This window comes from Charadrius vociferus, unplaced genomic scaffold (assembly GCF_000708025.1).
Source record: "Charadrius vociferus isolate BGI_N301 unplaced genomic scaffold, ASM70802v2 scaffold70, whole genome shotgun sequence".
NCBI classification, from domain to species: Eukaryota; Metazoa; Chordata; class Aves; order Charadriiformes; family Charadriidae; genus Charadrius; species Charadrius vociferus.
In genome coordinates, this window is record NW_009646851.1 from 3,112,607 (window position 1) to 3,134,614 (window position 22,008).

Below are 22,008 nucleotides of genomic sequence, written 5' to 3' on the forward strand. Positions count from 1 at the left end.
AATTTAGTTAAATAAATATTCAGTAATGGAGAATTGAAGTATTTGGTTTTGAATCATGTCACAGTGAAATATTTGAACACTTAAAGCTTTTGTTCTGTTTTTTCTCATTCAGCAGATATCTCATTCAGTATCAGTCTGAAATTGAATTTTTCTGTAAGTACACATTCAAAAATGTCGCCTTATCCCAGGCACAATGAATAAGGTGAGCAGTATTTTCCCATCACACTAAGAAGTAGGGTGAAGTCCAAAACAAATTGTGTTACCTAAGAGGCAGTTTCCTACTAAACATGAGTAAACATGCTACCTGTACAAAAAGGAATATTTTGAATTGTTCTCATATAGCTGTGGCGGTGTTAGTAAAGCTGTAAAGCTGGGAGGTACTTTTTAAAGCTGGCACACTAAAGCAGTAGCATCTAGTTCTAATAAACAGCACAGTATTTATTAAAACTGTCTTGCCTATCTCATGGATCTCTATGAAGGGAAATTATTTTTTTTATCCAGTCAATATACTTTTCAGTCAGTCTTGTATAAACTCCAGGCATGTGTCTTTTTCCACATCCTTTTCCAAAAGAAACAATCCCACTGTATCGACCAGCACAGATTAACGGTCCACCTGAATCTCCCTGGAACACAAAATGGAAGACACTATTAATGTGTGTTCATTGCTCTCCAGAGGAGCATGCAGTGCCACCTGCAGTGCATAAGCATGTTTGGAAATGTTGCTTCTAACCTGTTCCAACCTATGAAACTAATCAGTTGGCTTACATCACTTCATGGGAGTTGGGTGAGGTAAACGGACAGGTTGCTTTTCAAGCCTGAGGGAGCCTTTAATGTAAATGTTGTCGACTGGCATAGTGCTATCATAATTCTATTTCAAAAGGTATTTTTTTATTGCTGGTATAAATTGATTCTCACTCCTTTAGCAATTAGCCCTTCTGGACTCAGCACAGAAGACATCAAAAGCAAGATCCAAACAGTACTTTTGAGCATGCGGTTAATTCTGTACTATTCAGATGATATCTGGAAAGGATCAAATGATTCAGACCCTGAAAGTTCTTTTTCTCTGATAATTACAGGTGGTGCCTAAGGAGAGCACCTTAGCTAAAGAAATGCACCTGAAGTTAACTGAGATAATCCCAGACTCAAATTCCCATACTTTCAATCTTGTTGTGTACATTGATCTAAACTACTAAAAGTTTTAACTTATTTTTCACAGCAATAAAGTCTCTTACAAATGTGGTTTAAATCACTGTGAATCTGATCAGCCTCATTATGTGTCTAGCACTGCTCTGTTCCCAGTGAAAAGGAAACCACTGTAAAAAGCACATCCACTCCTCTTTGTAACTTTGCTTCTTACCTGGCAGGCATCTCCTTTCCGGTATTTTTTTCCCCCTACAGCACACAACATGTTGCTGGTTATTTTTGTGTACTTTCTGTATTTGCTCTCACAGCTTTTTCTATCAACAATTTTAAGAGTTGTTTCCCGAAGACATTTTGATGGCTTTCCTGAAGATGTGTCTCCCCAGCCAGCCACCTTGCACTTTGTGCCAGGTTTGATATCTTCATAAAAGTCAGGCAGCGACAAAGGTTGCACATATTTATTCTGCTTTGCAATACCATTCAGCTGGAAAAAAAAGAAAGAAAAAAAAAGTTTTCTCACACAGAAAGGAAAGTATAATCGAGTTTCAATTGGCATTTAGTCTCATTCTACAAATAGTTTCCTTATAAATCACTTTTCAGTGTTTAGGAACTGATCCTGAGCTTAACTGCCCCTTTGCAAATCCAAAAGGATTTCCCTGGTGTCTGCATAGCAATTCCTTATCTATGTCAGCAGCAGTGAGTTCAAGCCCAGCTTCCCATTGATTACAGTAGGAAATTAAAAACCTGCACAGGAGTTAGGCTGTTGGATCTATGTTCTATTCAAGAACCTAACCTGTCACTGCACTTCTGTGTTGAAATCAGTCTCTGGTGTTTGACTGACACAAAGAAAGGTCTCAAAGCATGGTACAATGTACACAGTGACAAAGATGAAAACAAAAGCTGTAACCAATTAGACATGACAGCAGCAACATAATTGGGGAAAAATGAGGTCTTGAGCTCTTCAGACTGCCAAGTTTTTGCTCTAAGAGATTCAAAAGGTCTTAAATGATCCAAACTGGCTGTGTTTTGTTGGCCTTTACCTGAAAGATTCATCCTTTATCAGAGGCCAATTTAAGTCTGTAAGGGAAAACATAGCAAAACACTAGCATATATAACACTCCTATATCACCATTGTGCCTGCTAAGGGCTCAGAGCTACTGAACAGACATTTTCTGGTTTACACACGATCACCACACCATGATTCATTTCACAGGTGGTTATACGTGGTGCTAAATGGTTGTCAGTCAAATGATTCTGGCTTTACACCTTTTAAAAAAGTCACTCCAACAAATCACAAGTTTATCCAAAAATCCTTACAGTTTATTATCATCGGTGCTGGTGGGAATTTCCAGAGATTAAAAGTTTATCCCAAGTCACTTAGTACACCATTACAGCAGAACTGTAGAGATCGGAGGTGAGCCCTGCTACTAACGCTATTCCTGCTCCTTTGTCAAATTCAGACCAAGGATTTTATAGTATCTATGTCATTCTGGAACAGAGTTGTAACTTTCAGCTCTAGAAACACTACCTCCTGGCAATCCATTTTGGTATTGTGTTCACAAATAATCTGGTGCTCCTGGTAGGTTGCTGGTGGCCACAGGAGAAGCCAGTGGAATGAACTTGTCTGCCTTTGCAATGAAGCAAATGGAGAATGCTCACTAACATCTGGGGGAAGTAGCTTCTCACACTTGGAGAGTGACAAGTCGCCGTGGGTGCAGATGTCTGTAAATGCTCCAGTTAGTTCCAGAAAGGGACGTTACTAGTTTCCTCTCTAGATCATTGTCATATCAAACTGGTGAAACCATCTAAATATTAGAAATCAGGTTCAAGTCATCCCTTCCATTTTCATATAATTCCACCAATAGTTTCAGAAATGTGGTAATATTAATAATATACTGTACCTGGTGATTATTTTAAATATGCATATTGATCTTTTACATAAAACTATTTCTTCACCACAGATATAACATTAAAGCACAGCCTGAATAAAGATCGATAAAAGATTTCTTAGGCATCATACTGAAGTCATGACGCTTCTAAATGTATAGGCAAGGTGAAATACAAGTCATATCCTTTTTAGGAACTTTGGATCAGCACTGAAACAGCTGGTACCAGGAAGGCAGTCTTCCAGAGCCATTGGACCATCTACAGGTTTCCCGCATAGATACTGCACTCTCCCTACTCAAAACACTCATGGCTGCCTCCATGTGAATCTCAGTGCTGGTTGAACAGAGTTGTCAGTGCAGGGATACATGAGGCATGATCCAGGCTGAGCAGGAGCTGGTATGCAGGAAATATCTTACAGCCCTGCCCCACTTTGGCATCCAGGATGATTATGGTGGTGAGGACATCTTTCCATACTTCATCCTGTGGTATCCTGAGCCTTCTTCACTATGTGACCACGCTGAGCTCCTAGAGCTGAATTCATCTATGTCCTGTATCATCCATAATTTTACTTTATGTGGCTACCCCAAATAATTAACAGTAACTTTCATCCCCATTTTTGCTTATTCCAGCAAAAGGTATCCCGTTGGGATACAGCTGTGACCCAGACTCCATTGCACACATCTCTTCATCACTGCCTTTGAAAAATTACTAAAGAATGTGTTCTGGGGTTTTGGAGGGGTTGCTGCGATGAGTGGGTTAAAGGGAGTTTGAGAGCACAGAACGGGCTTGAAAAGTCATCCTTGCTCACAGTGCCAGTGAGCCTGTAACCTTATCTAGATTAGTACAACCAAAAGCAGGGTGTTCTGTGATATTGTTAAGCTATCTAAACAATGTACTCTTCAGTATTAAAGAATAGCCAAATTGATCATCAGCAAAATTCCTTTTATAATAATACAACAGTAATTAATACAATACCTTGAGGAGCATTATATCATTTTCCATGGAAGACCAGGCAAACTGAGGATTAGGAAAGTAGTGCATAACCCCAAATATCTGCTGTTCTTTTTCAGCTATGGATGCTTGATGGGCTCCAAGAACAACTCTAACTTCTGATTTGTTTAATCTGTAATTTAAAGAAAGTACAGGCAGAGAAGGTCACTACTGGAACTGAGCAACATCTCTGAAGATAATCAAAAGATATGTAACATAATACTCATAATTTCATTTTACACCAAGATAATTAAAACATAGGGAAGGACGTTGTTGATTTTGATGTTTTGACATGAGCTTGTGTTTTCCTATACAAAGTAATATTTCTCTACTGTAAATCTAGTTTGGTGAAATAATGGTGTGATAGGTGACCTTCAGGGATTTCCAGAGTTTGGAATTATTTTCATGAAAAAGCCTACTGGCTTTTTAAGGAGAGTGCCTTGCACAAGGACTGCTGGTACTGATGCCTTTCCTTAATCTTTTAATGGTCTCCTTTGGACTTACGACCTAATCCTGCAAATGACTCAAATGTGCCTGACTAATAGCATGTAGGTTGTCTTGCTGACATCAATGGGATGTCAGTACACACATCAGTACTTAATACTCATTCTGAGCATTATGCATACAGGTAAGTGGTTTGCTAAAGTGGACATCTTTAATATTCATGAGAGTTATGTCTGTAACTTCACTAAATACAGGATTCAGCCTATTAAGGAAGAAGGATGGGTGCCGCCTAACTCAAGACACCCCTATAGTGAATACTAAAAAGGGAGACTGCCAAAACCCAAAGAGAGTTATATATCCAGTTCCTGCTAATAAACAGTAAGAGTTAAGCAACTCAAAATCTCCCTCTCCCCCAAGCTCTCCAAGTATCATCAGAAATTTATTTATTAGTTTACCTTTTTTTCATTTTGCCCTGCTAAACTTAATGAAGCCCAGTAAGATGCCATTGCCAGAAGACATACTCCTGGTTTCCTGTGCTTCATCTTCAGAACACAACCTCACTACACAGAGGACAACTTTTTCAAGCCAGAATGAAGATTTTATCAATCCAAACAAAAAAAAATATATTTTCTTCATTCCAGCTGCATGTGTTACTGAAAGATATAATTCTTTTATTTGTACGTGAATGTTTGCTTGTGAAAATAGCTGCAAAGTCAGTGCTGGATCCTAAAAATTTCTCTTTTTATCTACAAAGCAGACTTTCACAGTGAGAATGATATAAGACTCACAAAACTCCATCCCTGGGACTCTTTCATGTATCATCCTCAACAGAGGTGCAAGTACTGGACTTGCAGAAAGCCCAGGGAATCCGCCACTGTGAACACAGGGAAGCCTGGGGGCTGGGGGGAGGGGAGGAGGGGAACAAAAAACCACAGCCACCTCATCCCTGTCTCTGACGGGTTGTTTGCAGGCCACACAGAAATTCATGTTGCTGGATGCACGCTATTTTGTCTAAGTCAAAAATTATTTCATGCTATTTGTCTAAGGCAAAAAATAGTCTAGACATAGCATAGGGGTGGGTGGGTTTTGCCTAGGCATCATCAAGCAGCTCAGGAGAAGGAGACCGACCAGAGAGATGTTGTTTCAGTTTGCCCCAGTGACAAAGACTCAAAGTCAGCCCAAACTGATGTGCTTGTTGGAAACCAAACCAGTGACCAGAGCACACTATATAGAGGACCAGAGACAATTAGTGCCCTTTCCACTGAATAGCTCCCAACTCTGAATTTTTATAACCGTAACTGACTGGATATGTCTGACCCATTGACTGAAGGATGAGAGACTCCAGCTCCCATCAAAAAAATCCCTTAATTCCAGAGGAAGGCTTGGCTTTTGTTTTGTAAATGTCCAAAACATCACATGCTAGGTGTGAATATTTATACCCTTACAAAAAATGCAACCACACCTGATTCAGCTGAAGAAGTGTGAAAGTCAAATTCACTTAGAAAGAAGATGTATCCTGTATTTCAGACTAACTGATGGAAGAAGGCTGGCCAAGCTGCACCCACTGTGTTTGACGAGGTCAGGTTTGCACAGGTTTATTGTAATTGGTTTCATTTTAGTTACTTGAAATACAGAAAAAAAAATGGAGAACTAAAATATAATTTAGAGAACATTTTAGCAAAACCTGGGCATTTTACTTCCTAACATGAACAGCAGATGTCCTCCTTACCCCGAGACAGTTGTTCAACAGCTGTGCCAGCCTTGGGGTATCCCACCTGGGGAAGGGGTACTTGTGCTCACATTTGAGTTGTCAAAAGGACGAGACTCCTTGTCACAGTCATGACTGACATTCAGTTTTTATCAGCTCAGGTCACTTAAAATGGGATGATTAATGTTTCCACCTAATTCAACTTCATCTCTCAGGGTGTTTTAGTGCTTAGTCCCAGGCACACAAGTAAGACTTGTTTAAAGAACTTCGGAATATATCCCCTTCTCTAAGAAACTGCTGTTTCAGATGCATAAATTATTAATTTGGTCTTTCATGAGTACAGTCTGTATCCTGTAACGTTGGCAGGATCTGATTAGGTAACTGTACACAATGCAGATTGGTAGTTTACACAACAAAACAGAATGACAAGTTCTTAGATTAGTTTAGTGAGAGAACTCCAGCTTTTAACAATTCTTTAAAAAAATCAGTATCCACCTTTCCTTACTTACAAGCTTGCACATGATGCCCCACCTCAATGAAGAGTTAAAAATGCCCCAGCGTAAGATACTTACTCACAATGCGCTGCTGTCAAAACCCATTGGTTTTCCACAAGAGCTCCTCCACACACAGTTGAATTCTCGTTCTGGATAGCAGCCATGTAAGGCCAGGAATGAGGATGCACAACATGTCCTCCAATAATTTCCATGCAGCTATCTGATATGCAACAGAAGTGCAATTATATTACCTGTTATCCACAGGAAGTGGGAATTTGGTTCTTTTTATCCTTAGAGGAGTACTTACATCTCGGGGGTGAGATAACAGCAATTAGAGAGAGAAGGAGAGCTAACAGGTGGCTTGTCATAGCTACTGCTATTTACTGACAACAGCATTGTAAATTATGATACTGTCTTTTCTATTTAAATGTCCCCTACAGGAAATGGTGGTTGAAACATTTTATGAATAGCTCCCTCTCTTGAAGTTTCCTTCTACATCATTAATATTGCATTGTTTTAACTGCAGCTTGGTTCCTTTAGGTTCTGTCTTCAGGTTTCTTTAAACCTGACTGTTTCTTGAATCTTCAACATGTGTCAATATTAATTGGTGCAAGTCTTAGAGGAACTTCAGCAGCTCTTCTCCACAGTTATTATATAAGAAAACAAGCACATTAGAAAATTCCTGAGCATTACATGGGGTGAATGTATAATAAAACCTACGTGTGCCAGAGAATTCAGCGCTCTTTCAACTTTAAAGAAAAAAAAGACAATAGGTGAGAAGAATTAAACTGACCATCTTCAAGTGGGTGAACAAATGGAAGAACGAATACAAGGGCCACCTGAAAAGGCTTCACAGAGCACCACTGAGAGGGAAAACTCAGGATATATAGAGTATAAAAGTAATTCCCAAACTGTGGACCAAGACACATCAGTAGCCAGCAAATTCCCTGCAGAATTATACTGCCAAGGTAACATTTTCAGTTGAAACGCTGAAAAAGATTCCTACATGAAGTGTATAAGAGCCACTGAGAACTGGCAAGCATCTGTTGTCTGATAAGTTTAGGAACACCTGACACAAAAGGCAAGCTACACACATGGAGGGCAGAGCAATTTGTGTGTTCTTAGCAATAATTTTTCAGGGTGCAGGATTCAGATGCAGGAAACCCTAGATCAGGCAAGTGTCAAATGCAAACAAAATATCTAATCAGTGTTCACAAGAGAAAGATAAAAAGACACAGTGGTAAGAGAGACATTTCTGTATTGAAAACCTCTGTTTCTGCACCCGTTTTGCACACCTTGCTGGTAAACCACTACAAGAAAAAAGCACGCCCTTGTGTGAAGAACTTAAAAAACCTGATATGATTTAAGTACCTTTAGAAAGAATCAGAAATGTAACTTGCCCAATATAGCTAGCTCTCATTTTTATTCAAGAGTTAGCGAACAGCGGCTTTCCAGATTGTTGAATGAGATTATAGCATTGAAATGCTTATTTCTATGGCACAGAATCTTACTAGTTATGACCCAGTTTGAAAACATGTATGTGATGCAACATAATGTAACACATTTCATATTTCAGAAGATTCTTTCAAAGCTCTTTTAAAAGAAAACATGTGACTCTTAGAATTCATCAGCTCATAAAAGAGCCCAATCAAGTTACTCCAAAATCATTCTCCATCCTCCAGCTAATCCTGGGATTATTCACCCACTAGAGGTTATCTCTGCAAAAAGGTTCCTAAAGGCATAATTATGTTTGAGTCCTTTATGGCTAATCCCTCCCACTAAGTGGCTAGCTTAGAAAGCAGCATAAAGGACAAAATGGGCAACAGACCCATGTTCTGACCTGACAAGAGAAGGCTTATGTTTCCACAGCATAATATCTAATGCTGGATTCTTTCTGCCAAGTACATCCAACCTCATAGAAGTAACATTGCTTCGCTACAAAGCTTTGAGGACTCTCTCAGTTAACTATATCCACTTGCATTTCTGTGTTACTGCACTATTTTCTTTGATATCACACAGTAAATAGGTGAAAATAGGGAAGCTGAGCAAATAGCTGAGGCAGAAAAGACAACAGGTAAATATCATGAGACACTGATATCAGAGAAGAAAGTAAAATAGCCATCCCTAGGATATATCCTGTCCCTTTCCCAGTGAGTCCCTGGGAGCATGTCTCCCAACCACTGAGGGATGTGTTCAGGTAAACACACTGGAGTGGGGTTGGGGATGGCGCAGCCCAGGGTGGAGATGAAGAAGGCATCCCAGATCTGCCTCGCTCCGCTCCTGGCACCACTTTGCTGCCCTCCCTTCCCCAGTCCTGTGGTTGAGCTAGGGCACTGCCTGAACTCAGGAACCCAGCAACTCTGGAAAGTTTGGAGCTGTGGTTTAAAATGGTCTCCTGGGTTGGTCTCCTAAAATCATACCTGATGTTCACCTTTAGCACCACAGAAAGTAGCATGAAGTGAAAAGGAGCACAGTCTCTGGGGAAGCAAAATGATCAGAACAACTGAGTATGAGATAAGGGACAGAAGAGCTCAACACAGTACAGAAGCAGAGCTGAAAGTGATCCACTGATCCACAGGCTTAATGCCCATGGGAAATTCCCTCAAAAGCAAAAGCTAGAAATAGAAGCTGGGTAGACTCATTGTTCTTTTGCTCAGCCAGTGGTTTCTGCTGAGAGAGTGGCTATGCCTCGAGGGCACTGCAGGGGAAAGGATGCGGCATTTTGCTTACATATGTCAGTCCTCTTGAAGAACAATTGCTTATGCAGCAGAGGAGCTAATAAAAGAATTTGACAATGCACTCAAATAGAGATGGAAGTTTTGCGTTGAGGTTTCCCTTTACATGCAAAAGGCCAATAAAATCCAAACTTGACCATAATTAACTTACTGCTGTAATCAAAGAAGCTCAGCCAACTTGTTGCACACCCTAAAATTTGATGTCAATTTTTCAGCCTCATCTACATAAGTTATAAGTTGAAGAGGACACTGACAAAAGCATTTGGGTACAAAACTAGAAGCTGATTATGTGTGTACCAATCTGATCTTTAATACCTGTGGAATCAGTCTTAGGACTATGTGATAGTCGGAGCTGTTGCTCAGAAGGAGCTTGCGCAGAAAGCGATCACTGTTGTCAAACAGTATTCAAACAACGTGTTCCTAATTCCAATTATCATTGTAAATTGTATCTCTCAGGATTAGAGGAGATTTTTTAAAAGGCATGAATATGCTAATACCTACGGAGTTACAGAAAAATATCTTTAGAAGTAAGTCAGATTTAGAAGTAAATAGGAGTGCATTTAGATATTGAAAAAAATATAAACAGGATATAGAAATTTATTTTTAGATGGTAGGCATAGATTTATCTTAGTTGCCTGGAAAACATCCAGGAACACTTGCTAGCATTTTATTCTATGTCTCCCAGATAGGCTTTTCTTGAAAATGCATCAGGTAAACACAGGATAATACATACCAAAGCTCTTCTCACTACACACGGCACCTCATATAGGAATATCCAAGGATAAATCATTGTAGTACTATGCATTTAAGCAGGTCTCAGTGTACAGGATTTTTGCTCACAAGTGCTCATCCTGATCATGTCTGTGCATAGTCCAGAGAGGAAACAGCTTCAATATGGCAAGACTGCTATTTAAAGTGTCATGAAATCAGACTTTGGTGACTATTTATAAGTGATAAATGAAAGAATGGTGCTTATGATACCTGGTGATACTGCATTCAGGAGAACATTGGGAAAAAAAAGAACACCAGAGCTACTAACTGCTGATAGATACAGGGGATGTGCAAGTTCTCAATTGCCTAAAACTAGGCATTTAGTGACATTTGAGATACCCTGGGTTTCCCAGATATAGGCACAGGCCTGGCAAATCTGACACAGCATCTACAGAAGACCTCTTTACCAGGAGGCAGATCTAAGACACCTTAAGACACTTTAAATAGCATTATACCCTTAGCTCTAGGCCACTAAACCACACTCAGTGTTATATGGGTGGCCATCCATTGCAAAGCTAATGAGGTAGGATCAGATGCTGAAAAGACCAAGCATCAGATTCATTGGCCCTGAGTGGCTTCTGAACAGCACAGGTAGCTAATGGGGAATGAGCTGGGATTCATCTCTGACCTGGAAGCCACCTGGGGTGTCTAGAATGAAAGTATATGTCTTCATGCGGGCAACTGACTCAAGCCTAAATTTATATGAGTTGAGTCCCACGGTGTAACTGGACACATAGTGGCTTGGAAGGTTTCACCCCAGTACTCATATATTAGCTCTCTGCAAATGCCACAGAGAGAACATGAAGGGGGCAGATCCTGTCTTCAAACCACAACAGATGATGCAATTTCTCACTAACACCTCTGCTGTAAGCTATGTTGTTGGGGAGGTTTTTTGCCTTTGTCACAGTTACAAATGTGAAATATCCTTAAGAGGAAAAACAAAACCCACTTCCTTTTCATTTAGAGATATATATTGAACAGTGACTAAGGGGGAACACCAGACAGACATCATGGGAGCTTTTCTCACCCTGTCCACCTCTGCTGCTGCCATTCTCCTGGTAATTCGTGGAGGTAAGTGCCCAGTTCCACCCTTTTGAAGGTAAATGCTGATGTACAGAGTTCCAGTTAAGACAACATCTACCAATATAAAGGAAGTAGACACAACTATTATTTAAGTTCTTATTAATAGCTCTTTTCCATTGTCTGCATGCATTTGATCTCTCGTACAAACAAAATAATTTCTGAATGGGTAGTATTAATTAAAGCTGCACAGAGGACAGGCTATTTGGAGGCATTCAGAGGAGTTAACATAATGTTTATCTAACCTTTCTCTCCAGAGGCCTAGACTTATATTAATCTTTTGATTGTCTGTTTTTCTGAAAAACAGGTTCATGTAATGTGACTTACATTACATAGGCCAGTTTCCAGGTGTCCACATAAGTCACATATTATACAACGTTTATCATGTGGCAGATCTGAGGTTGTTACTCACAATGAAAGCTAAGAAATTAACCATAGCAGTGAACTTCAGGAAAAGAAATCTGTGCAAAAGCAACAATAATTTGGTGTTTTTCTTGTCAAAGCTCACCCCACTAACCTAACTTTGGTCCCAATGAAACATACAGAAGTAGTATTGCTGAGCAATTTTAAGTCTACCCTGAAGACCAGCATTGTTACATACGTACATACTTGTACACTTTATAATTACGTTAACTGTTTTTCCTAAGAGACTTCAAGTGTCTTACAGTATTTGTTAGCCCAGCTGTGTGTATTTTGGCTTATTTTTATTTTTAGGTTTGTGTGTGGATATCATTGGAGGATATGAAGTACCACCACACTCAAGACCATTTATGGCCCTAATCCGCGGAGCAAATAAAAAGCTTATTTGTGGAGGAGCTCTGATCAAGGAAGACTGGGTGTTAACAGCTGCCCACTGTAAGGTGTAAGTTCTTACTCATAGCCAGAGAGTGTCCTTACTGAGTATCTGGTGTCTCTCTTCAAGAAGGAGAGTTAATAACCCTGGTGATTTTGTGCATTTAGCATGACCACAATCATGTTCTGATTACTGTGTTTTATAATTTATAATGACAAATGTGCTTCAGTCAGTAAAAAATAATTACAAGATATACTGATCTTCACTGAAGAGACGCATTACAAGCCTCTAGCTGCATATAAGCACAGAATAGCAACACTGAAGTAGTGAATTTGGGGCAAAGATTTATCCCTGTTTTCTCAGGCAACCAGTGCACTAGGCCAGACGACTGGCCAGTTTAAATAGCTGCTCAGAAAACAGAAATAAATTCTTGTCATTTTATTCTGTGAAAGATATGCAGTTCACCACAGAAACAGACAGTAGGCAGTGATACAGGAGCAAAAATCCTCCAGACAGATAGCAGGATACTCTGAGAGATGGATATGTTGGTTTGTCAGCCAACCTTTCTTCTTCCTGTCTGACTCGAGATGCAAATGGCTGTTTGGCCCTGCAGAGTCCCTCAGCAAGGCAAGATGTGAGGTTTAAATGACATATCTTACCCCTTGCCTTTGTGAGGAGGAGTGGAGCTGCTGCTGAGCCAGACCTCACACAGGCTGTCTCGATGTCCTGCCCAGGACCAGTGAATCACTGGAATCTGCAGACATCAGATAAATGTATCCGTCTCTCCTGTCTCCATCCAAACAAGAAGATATATGGGACCTACTACAAAGAGAGCATAGGGCCCAAAAGCTGTCATATTAACATAAGGTAAAGAGTGTTTCCAAATGAGACCGCATTTAAGAGAAAATACAATAAATAATTAACCTAATGATGCTCAGTCAACAGCTCATAGTAGTTGAAGGAAAGGAGCAATCTCTTCCTCAGGGTTGTGTTCGCTGCAGTAAGTTGCAAACGAGGGCCAGCCTACATATCTGCTCAAAGAATATTCTCCCATTCAGTCGTAACGTACATTGTTCCCCCACAAACAGCCATACCTGTGGTTCTCATATAAAGTTCTGCTTGGACTGCTTGACCAAGGAGTGCTAGACTCCTGGTTTCTCTACCAGAGATCCCCAGCAGGCACAACTGTCAGCACTTCGGTATCTAGCAAGTATGTGAATTTGAAGAACAAGTTAGAGAAAGGGAATCAGGTATGTCTCACATGGTCTCAAAAAATGGTGTTGAAATGGTGTTAGGGCAAAGCAATGGTACAATTCAATCCAGTCATGATGATCTCTGAACTAACAGTGCTGTGAGCTATTCTCCCACATTTTCAGCACAAATTGCAAAAAACACGGTTACTGAGACCACTACCCACAGCAAAGCTGATATATCTACCTCGCATTCAGTTCCCAAGGGAAACAATGTAGGTGCAGAGTCAAGTACCTGAACCCTGTCTATGCTCCTGGGAAGTTGAAAATAAGATAGCATCAATTTTGATTCCCTGAGTCATTTTTTTTTAAACTACTTGTAGAAATAGGGTCATCTTTTACATTTGTCTAAATTACTGATGCTTTTCAGGCTTTAAAAAAAGATATTCTGTAGCAGCTGGACATTACAGCACCACATTTAACAGCAAAGAATTATGGAGTTACAGCAAGTGAATCCCACTAACCATGTTGTCTCTCTTCTCAGGGAAGGAGGCGAAGTTGTTCTCGGAGCTCATTCACAGGAAAAAAAAGAAAAAGAAAAACAGTTTTTTCAGATTGCCAAACAAATTCGCCACCCGTGCTACTGTTCCAGTTGTAAGGAAAATGACCTTATGCTGCTGCAGGTATAGATTTACGCATCACTTATGGAATATGCCTCTCTTACGATGTATCAGTTTCTTCCTTCTTGTGAGGGAGATGAGCTAAGGGGGTTTCGGGTGACTTTTTTTCTGGGGTGATGTAGTCTGGTCTGCTAATCCAGAAGACTGGGGAACTCAGGATGCACTGGGAACTAAGGCAATTAAAAACTCCTGTAATGCATGCCAATGCTAGAAGCAGAAAAATTCTGGAGCTTGACCAAGATGCTCCAATTTCTGGCTTCTCAGTGGTAGAATAAATATTGTCCACAGAAAGGAGTGTATTTCACACATAGTATGAAATAACTTGGTTAAAAGTCCTAATGTTCTGTCTGAAAAAGAGTTCTAATTAAAAATTTCAGATTTCTCTGATTCTCAGTTTTGCCAGTTTCACTGACTACTGCTATTTTGTCTTCCCAGTGGTCTAAGAACCACAGAAGTAAAATAGGTTATTCTTTAAAGCTAATACTTCATCAGAATCAGGGTTTTCATGAGACAAACAATGTTCATTTTCCTGATTCTTAGACTGATTACACAAATCCTGTCACAAAGAACAGAGGAGTCTCAAAAAGGGGTTGCAGGAATCCCCCATTACCGTAATGGGAACGATCCAATGGTTAACATGCAGGGGCCTCTGTTAGACTCTGCCCCAGAATAACTATTTTCCATATCTTCTACAGCTTCAGAAAAGAGCAAAAATTACTAAAGCTGTGAAAGTGATTGACCTGCCTGACTCAGATGATGATCCCGAACCAGGAACAATTTGCACAGTAACAGGATGGGGACAAACTGGCAATCAGAAGCGGCTTTCTGATATCTTGAGGGAGGTCAACATCACTGTCATCAGTAGGGAAATCTGCAGTAACAATCGTCATTATAAAAACAACCCTGTTATAACAGACAACATGATATGTGCAGGCGATAAGAAAGGAGGAAAGGACTCATGTCATGTGAGTATATTTGCTGTCTATATCCAGATAGATTATATTAAAAATAAAATACAAAGTACTAGCTTTTACACATTTATAATTTCTGCCTCTCTTCAATGAAGACTTTTATTAAAAATGAGTGAATTTAGCTAGGCTTGTTCTTCTAAGCCTTAAAATCAAAACTTCTGATTGATAAATCCCTCTTCACAGACTTAGGATACTGTGTTTTTATCCAGCCATGGCAAATAGCTATTCTGTTCTTCAATAAAATGATTTTAATAGAAAAATCTCCACAAAATAGCTTATGAGCCCCTTCTCAAGCAGCCAACCTCAATGGAACAACTTCCCTGATGTCAGAGGGCTTCAAAACAGGTTTGGCTAATAAAAAGCATTTTGACTGAGCCCCAAGTCAAACGCAGAACTGTGTAAGAACTAGCACATATTAAAAGATTTAAATATTGAATTAACAATGTTACAAAAAAGGTACCAATTTCTAGAGACTTTCTGCTTTTCAAGAGTAAAGTTTCCAGCTTTTTCTTTTCATATCCCAAAAGACTAACTACTCCTTAGCACTGAGCTAGATTCATTTCCCATTAGTCACACTTTAAAGATCAGATTGAAGTATTTTTTCCTTTTTTGCTAAGGAAAATCTTACCTTCCAAGGAGGAAAAAAAAAGAAATCCACAATAGCACCATCTACATTTTTATTTCCTTAATGCAATTGGTGCAAATTCTATTTAAAAGAAGTATTTTTTAGCTTTTGTAAATCTGAATGACAATTTTCTTTCCATTTTTCCAGGGGGATTCTGGCGGACCCTTGAGGTGCAATAATGAGCTGAGAGGCATCACTGCTTTTGGGAAGGCAAACAAATGTGGCGCTGTTGATGGCCCTGGTATCTACACTCGACTCACAAAGCAATACCTTCAGTGGATAAGGAAAACCATAGGGGGAGCATAATAGATCAGGATGTGACCAAGTGATTTCCTGCTTTGTACTTGGGTAACAATATCCAGTTTTGAAATATGCTTTTTAAAATAGCTTCAGTATACCAGTAAAAGAGCTATGCCCACACTGAATCTTAGCAGCCTGATGTCCTTATAGATTAAAATATTTTTGTCTGTTATAAGTGCAGATGTGATCTTAATAGAGCCAGAACACAGTGCTCTGCTACAACAGGTATTTGTGACTCAGGCTTTCATCATTCTTGCATTGCACATTTGGACTGAGCTCACATGGACGGGTATTTCTGACCAGGAATCTAATCCATCTGTTTCTGCCTTCACTGCATGCTGAGTCTATACTGCACTCTTCTGTATCTGGACCACTGCAAATAACCCTGAAAATTAGTGCAATGCCAGGTACAACTCCAGACACCTGAAAAATTTGGTAGTTTCTCTGCAGTAGAGCTCCTGATTTCACAGGTGTAGGGGACTGCTAAGGTTCAGAAAATTAAGTTTCAGCAACTGCATTTGATTGTGGGACATAGTAAGTGTGCATTTCCTAACTGTCTTGTATTTGAAACCTTTAGATTTCACCCTTTTATGTACTTTGCATTCAATAAAGAAAATGGCAATAAAAATCTACTGCTTGCAGCTGTTGGTTTATGTGGAAAGCCCTGTATGTTGCAGTACAGACAGACTGTGTACATCATGTTTTGGATGTGCAATAGGTTTGTAGAATGCACCAAGATCGGCAACATTAAGTTAAAATATCAGCTGAATACCCATCCTCCAGAGGAATGACAGGATGTGTCTCAGCTGGAATATCAGTAGGATATTCCAGTAGGATATAGTGCTGTTCCTAACTTAAAACAATCTTAATTTTATGATGCCATTACTGCTGTTTCAGATATGCAGTGAAATTTTTAAGTGCTTCAACAACCACTTGTTAAAAAGCAAACAGATCTACTGTGAAAAATGCTTCTGCCTATCTCTCTGTTAACACACTAGCACTTACTAACACATATGATCACTTTCAATGCCATGAACACCTCAAAAAGGGCTTGGTTTCATTTTGTGTTGCTTTGGGGATTTTTTACTTGGAAGCAGCCGTTACAGAAAGCAGAGGAAATTCAAAGGATGGGGAAATCTTGTATTGATTTTAACTAAAAAATGATTGCTTGGTTCATCATGAGCAATTAAACATCACTTACAAACACAAAATGGGAAAATACAGACTGTAACTTTTTTACACAACTGCCTTCACCTGCTCTTGTTGAAAAGAAACAATAGTTTTGTCACAGAGGAATAATGAAGGGTAAAGAAAGGAGAAAGCCTAAACCACAGGGATCTTTACTGAAAGTTTTCATGCTGAACATCTTCTTTTATGGTTTCTGTCCATTACCAATGTTACACAGTGAGAATTTTCCACATCACTTATTCTTATTGCTAAAATGTTTGTTCTGACTCTTGAACATACAAATAAGCACAGTAACACAGACACAGAGGCACACACAAACACAGAAGTAAAGCAGGAGCAAAGAGAATTCCCAGCCAAATAAGGTTGCATCAGTGAAACTGAGAGGACAATTTGGCCCACTGACTGGTACCAACACCAGAAGTGGTGACTTTGATTCTGTCTTTAAACACACAGGAAATAAGTAAGCCAAGTCCAGACTTCTATTCTTGCAAATTACCAAACCCTTGCTGAGGAAGGAACTGATTCTAAAAACCTTCAGAAAACAAAAATATCCTTATCAATCTAGTGAAAAGTCTGAGCTGATCTTCAAGACAACTGATCACCTAGGGCTATTTCACTCCTCCCATACATTAGTCTTAATCAATTTCTTTCCTCTTTGCCTATTTTTTCACTGTCTCTCTTTCATCCTGCTATAATATTTGCCCATTACTGCTTCCTCTTTGGTCTGCTTCTTCCTCTTCCCTGGAAATCACAGGCAGCACCCTTGTCAGTAGAAAATCCCATTCAAAGACTATCATCCAGTATTTCTCCATTTTTCAGGCAGTAGTTCTGACCCAAGTGGGGTCAGAAGGAGAGGTTCTGACCAAGATGATGTTTACATTGCATGAAGAAATGTGCAAGAAAAAAATGTGCGGCCTTCTTCCCCTAGCTTGAAATTTAGGATCTACCCCAGAATACTTTTAAAAACCAATTTTTTTACATGAGTGCTATTTAGTGAATTGTGCAAAATGAGCCAGTGGAACTGCACTTACATGGTAAAGAAAACATGCAAGCCTCTGTCACCACTGCCAGAAGTGGAATCTGGGGAAAAAAGCAGAAGCAAGGAGATGGAACTGAGTTTTCATCTAGGCTGGGACTTTCTCTGATCGAGAGTCACAAACTTATTCCCAATACAGGTCCACCACTACGGGATGGAGCCCATGCAAGTTTATGTAACAACTAGGAAAAATGTTATGATCATTTAATGTCATTTTGACATCTAGAATGTAACAATTTTTTCTCTCTGTGGGTATATGAGATAACTGGGGGAAATGAACAGGTACAAATTACATTACACGAACTAATGCAACATTTAGGTAGGCAGCATCAAGTCAGACCATATAGTGACTGAAGAACAGGGGACTGCCTGCTACAGACTATTTAGTGTATTTATATGCAGAATCAAAAGGATTCCCGAGCCTGAGTTTCTTTAATCTATTTCACTGCATTGCAGACAATCACTTTGTCATATTGGTATACTTGGGAAGACACATGCCCTGTATGGATACAGAAGTTTTTCCTCTTGTAAAACGATTTTTGTCCTGAAGTTTTGGATTCCATGTGTTGTACAGTGCTTGACCTTGTATAGGACTGCGGGGATGACGGCCTGAGTTTAGGCAACTTAAATTTTGCTTAATCCTCTGGGCTACCTCTTCAGACTCAGCCTCCAGTGCATACAGACCTCAGGTGCACGACAAGTTGACTTCTTAGAAATGGGTTCTGATTTCTGTCTCAGTCTGGGCCTGAACGATATAGCAGGCATGCAACATGCAATGGGCTAAAAATATGCCATATTCTACAGGGAGGAAGTCAGGATTTCACATTTGCCCAAGACTTCATATGTCAAGACCGCTGCAGAATAAGGCAGCTATGCAAGAGCAATACACTTTCACCAATTGTACACTCTATACCTGCAAGTATTCAGCAACATTACCTGCAAAAGATCAGTAAAGCAGAATCATGCTGTGTGCTGAGGGAGCTGGGGGAAGTCATTGCTGGGCCTCTCTCCATTATCTTTGAAAGGTCCTGGAGGACAGGTGAGGTGCCTGAGGACTGGAGGATAGCCAATGTCACTCCAGTCTTCAAAAAGGGCAGGAAGGATGACCCAGGAAACTACAGGCCGGTCAGCCTCACTTCCATCCCTGGAAAGATGATGGAGCAGCTTGTTCTGGGAGTCATCTCAAAGCACCTGGATGAAAAGAAGATTATCAGAAGTAGTCAACATGGATTCACCAAGGGGAAGTCATGTCTGACTAATCTGATAGCCTTCTATGACGAAGTAACTAGATGGGTGGATGAGGGGAGGGCAGTGGATGTTGTCTACCTTGACTTCAGCAAGGCTGTCGACACTGTCTCCCACATCATCCTCACAGGAAAGCTTAGGAAGTGTGGCTTAGATGAACGGACAGTGAGGTGGATTGAGAACTGGCTTACAGATAGAGCTCAGAGGGTTGTGGTTAGTGGCGCAGAGTCTAGTTGGAGGTTAGTAACAAGTGGTGTCCCTCAGGGGTCAGTACTGGGCCCAGTCTTGTTCAACATATTCATCGATGATCTGGATGAAGGGATAGAGTGTATCATCAGCAAGTTTGCTGATGACACAAAACTGGGAGGAGTGGCTGACACGCCAGAAGGCTGTGCCACCATACAGCGAGACCTGGACAGGCTGGAGAGTTCGGCAGAGAGAAACCTGATGAAATTCAACAAGTGCAAGTGTAGGGTGCTGCATCTGGGGAGGAATAACCCCATGCACCAGTACAGGTTGGGGGCTGACCTCCTGGAGAGCAGCTCTGTGGAAAGGGACCTGGGAGTCCTGGTGGACAACAGGATGACCATGAGCCAGCAATGTGCCCTGGCGGCCAAGAAGGCGAATGGCATCCTGGGGTGCATCAAGAAGAGTGTGGCCAGCAGGTCGAGGGAGGTCATCCTCCCCCTCTACTCTGCCCTGGTGAGGCCGCATCTGGAGTACTGCATCCAGTTCTGGGCTCCCCAGTTCAAGAAGGACAGGGAACTGCTGGAGAGGGTCCAGCAAAGGGCAACAAAGATGATTAGGGGACTGGAACATCTCTCCTATGGAGAAAGGCTGAGGGACTTGGGTCTCTTTAGTCTAGAGAAAAGAAGATTGAGGGGGGATCTTATTAATACTTACAAATACTTAACAGGAGGATGCCAGGGGGATGGGAGCAGTCTTTTTTCAGTGGCGCCCAGTGATAGGACGAGGGGTAATGGGCATAAACTTGAACATAGGAAGTTCCATCTTAACATGAGAAGGAACTTCTTTACTTTGAGGGTAGTGGAGCACTGGAACAGGCTGCCCAGAGAGGTGGTGGAGTCTCCCACTCTGGAGCCATTCAAAACCCGCCCAGACGCTGTCCTGTGCAACTGCTGTAGGTGACCCTGCTCTGGCAGGGGGGTTGGACTAGATGATCTCCAGAGGTCCCTTCCAACCCTGACCATTCTGTGATTCTGTGATTCTGCTTACTCAAGTCTTTAAATTCCTATTACAGGAAGATAGGTATTTGCCATGTGAAATAAACTGACAGTAAAGGAGCCTATCTAGAAAAGAAGCACATCCAGAAAAGGCACTGCAGTCTATGTTTAGCTGCACTCCAGATTAGTCACCAACTGGAACTTAAATGCACGCTTAAATGCTTTCTCAGACATGGTCACACAATAGACCTATAGGTCACACACAGAAGATTCTCTCATATTTATGGGCTGTTGGTTAGGTCTACTGAAATTAGTGATTCTCCCACTTCTAGATATTATGTTAAAATATTTCTGGGACAATACAGCTTGACAACTCGTTAATGAACAAGCATAATTAATTAAGAAATGAGCACTTCTTAGTCTGAAAGAAATGTATTTTCTTATTTTGACAATTGAGCATCCAACAAATATGCTTAGCTTCAATATTGACCAGCTCCTTCCCCAACACAGCCCCCCATCCTGTGGTATACTTCTCTTCCTTGTATTTGGCAAACCAATAGCATTTAGGTACCATCAAAGGAAAGACAGAGAATTTCTGGGAGAATCCAAAAAACATATCATAGAATCATAGAAGGGTTTAGGTTGGAAAGGACAATAAAGATCATCGAGTTCCAACCCCCCTGCCATGGGCAGGGACACCTCCCACTAGAGCAGGTTGCCCAAGGCCACATCCAGCCTGACCTTGAACACCTCCAGGGATGGGGCCTCAACAGCCTCTCTGGGCAACCTGTGCCAGTGTCTCACCACCCTCAAAGTGAAAAACTTCTTCCTAATGTTTAATCTAAACCTGCCCTCTTCCAGTTTATAGCCATTCCCCTATGTCCTGTCACTACATGCCCTAGTAAAAAGTCCCTCCCCAGCTCTCCTGTAGGCCCCTTTAGGTACTGGAAGGCCGCAATAAGATCTCCCCAGAGCCTTCTCTTCTCCAGGCTGAACAGCCCCAACTCTCTCAGCCTCTCCTCATAGGAGAGGAGCTCCAGCCCTCAGATCATCCTCGTGGCTCTCCTCTGGACACGCTCCAGCAGGTCCATATCCTTCTTATGTTGGGGACTCCAGAGGTGGATGCAGTACTCCAGGTGGGGTCTCACGAGAGTGGAGTAGAGGGGCAGGATCACCTCCCTTGACCTGCTGGCCACACTTCTTTTGATGCAGCCCAGGATACAGTTGGCCTTCTGGGCTGCAACTGCACATTGCTGGCTCATGCTGAGCTTCTCATCAATCAGCATGCCCAGGTCCTTCTCCTCAGGGCTGCTCTCCAGCCAATAAAAAGACTAATTCCACTGCTTTTTTTCCCATTCAAAAGAGAAAATTGTTTTTAACTTTTAAAAAACTTTATTTAAAACATGATTTCAAATATTTAAATCAGATTCTAAATGTTTGAAAAAATCTGCTGTAAAAAACATGCTCATATGAGAAGACAGGCACAGTACTAGTTATTTCTCATGCTTAGACATAAGCTTCTCGGTAGTCATTTCTCAATTGATAAT

The 22,008-nt window shown here is 40.8% G+C and overlaps 2 protein-coding genes across 2 annotated transcripts; one reads left to right on the forward strand and one right to left on the reverse strand.

The window, feature by feature from the left end:
• Nucleotides 1–461: 461 nt before the first annotated feature.
• Nucleotides 462–7,031, reverse strand: LOC104294601 (granzyme A-like). Its single transcript, XM_009894223.1, has 5 exons — nucleotides 6,971–7,031; nucleotides 6,742–6,883; nucleotides 4,003–4,150; nucleotides 1,358–1,624; nucleotides 462–623 (listed from the first exon to the last, which is right to left on the reverse strand). The coding sequence occupies exons 1-5, from the start codon at nucleotides 7,029–7,031 to the stop codon at nucleotides 462–464; spliced, it is 780 nt and encodes a 259-aa protein (XP_009892525.1).
• A 4,148-nt stretch (nucleotides 7,032–11,179) lies between these two features.
• Nucleotides 11,180–15,814, forward strand: LOC104294578 (granzyme A-like). The gene is made up of 5 exons (XM_009894198.1): nucleotides 11,180–11,240; nucleotides 11,964–12,111; nucleotides 13,777–13,915; nucleotides 14,608–14,877; nucleotides 15,656–15,814. Exons 1-5 carry the CDS (start codon nucleotides 11,180–11,182, stop codon nucleotides 15,812–15,814), a joined length of 777 nt encoding a protein of 258 aa, XP_009892500.1.
• Nucleotides 15,815–22,008: the final 6,194 nt, after the last annotated feature.

Bases quoted from the DNA above. Each gene is read 5' to 3' on its own strand.
- LOC104294601 (XM_009894223.1), bottom strand. From the start codon at position 7,031: ATGACAAGCCACCTGTTAGCTCTCCTTCTCTCTCTAATTGCTGTTATC. The intron at 4,151-6,741 runs GTAAGTATCTTA...TTTAAATTACAG, and splicing joins TTGACAGCAGCGCATTGTGA to ATTAAACAAATCAGAAGTTA. The intron at 1,625-4,002 runs GTATTGTATTAA...TTTTTTTTCCAG, and splicing joins ATGATATAATGCTCCTCAAG to CTGAATGGTATTGCAAAGCA.
- LOC104294578 (XM_009894198.1), top strand. From the start codon at position 11,180: ATGGGAGCTTTTCTCACCCTGTCCACCTCTGCTGCTGCCATTCTCCTG. The intron at 12,112-13,776 runs GTAAGTTCTTAC...CTCTCTTCTCAG, and splicing joins ACAGCTGCCCACTGTAAGGT to GGAAGGAGGCGAAGTTGTTC. The intron at 14,878-15,655 runs GTGAGTATATTT...CCATTTTTCCAG, and splicing joins GAGGAAAGGACTCATGTCAT to GGGGATTCTGGCGGACCCTT.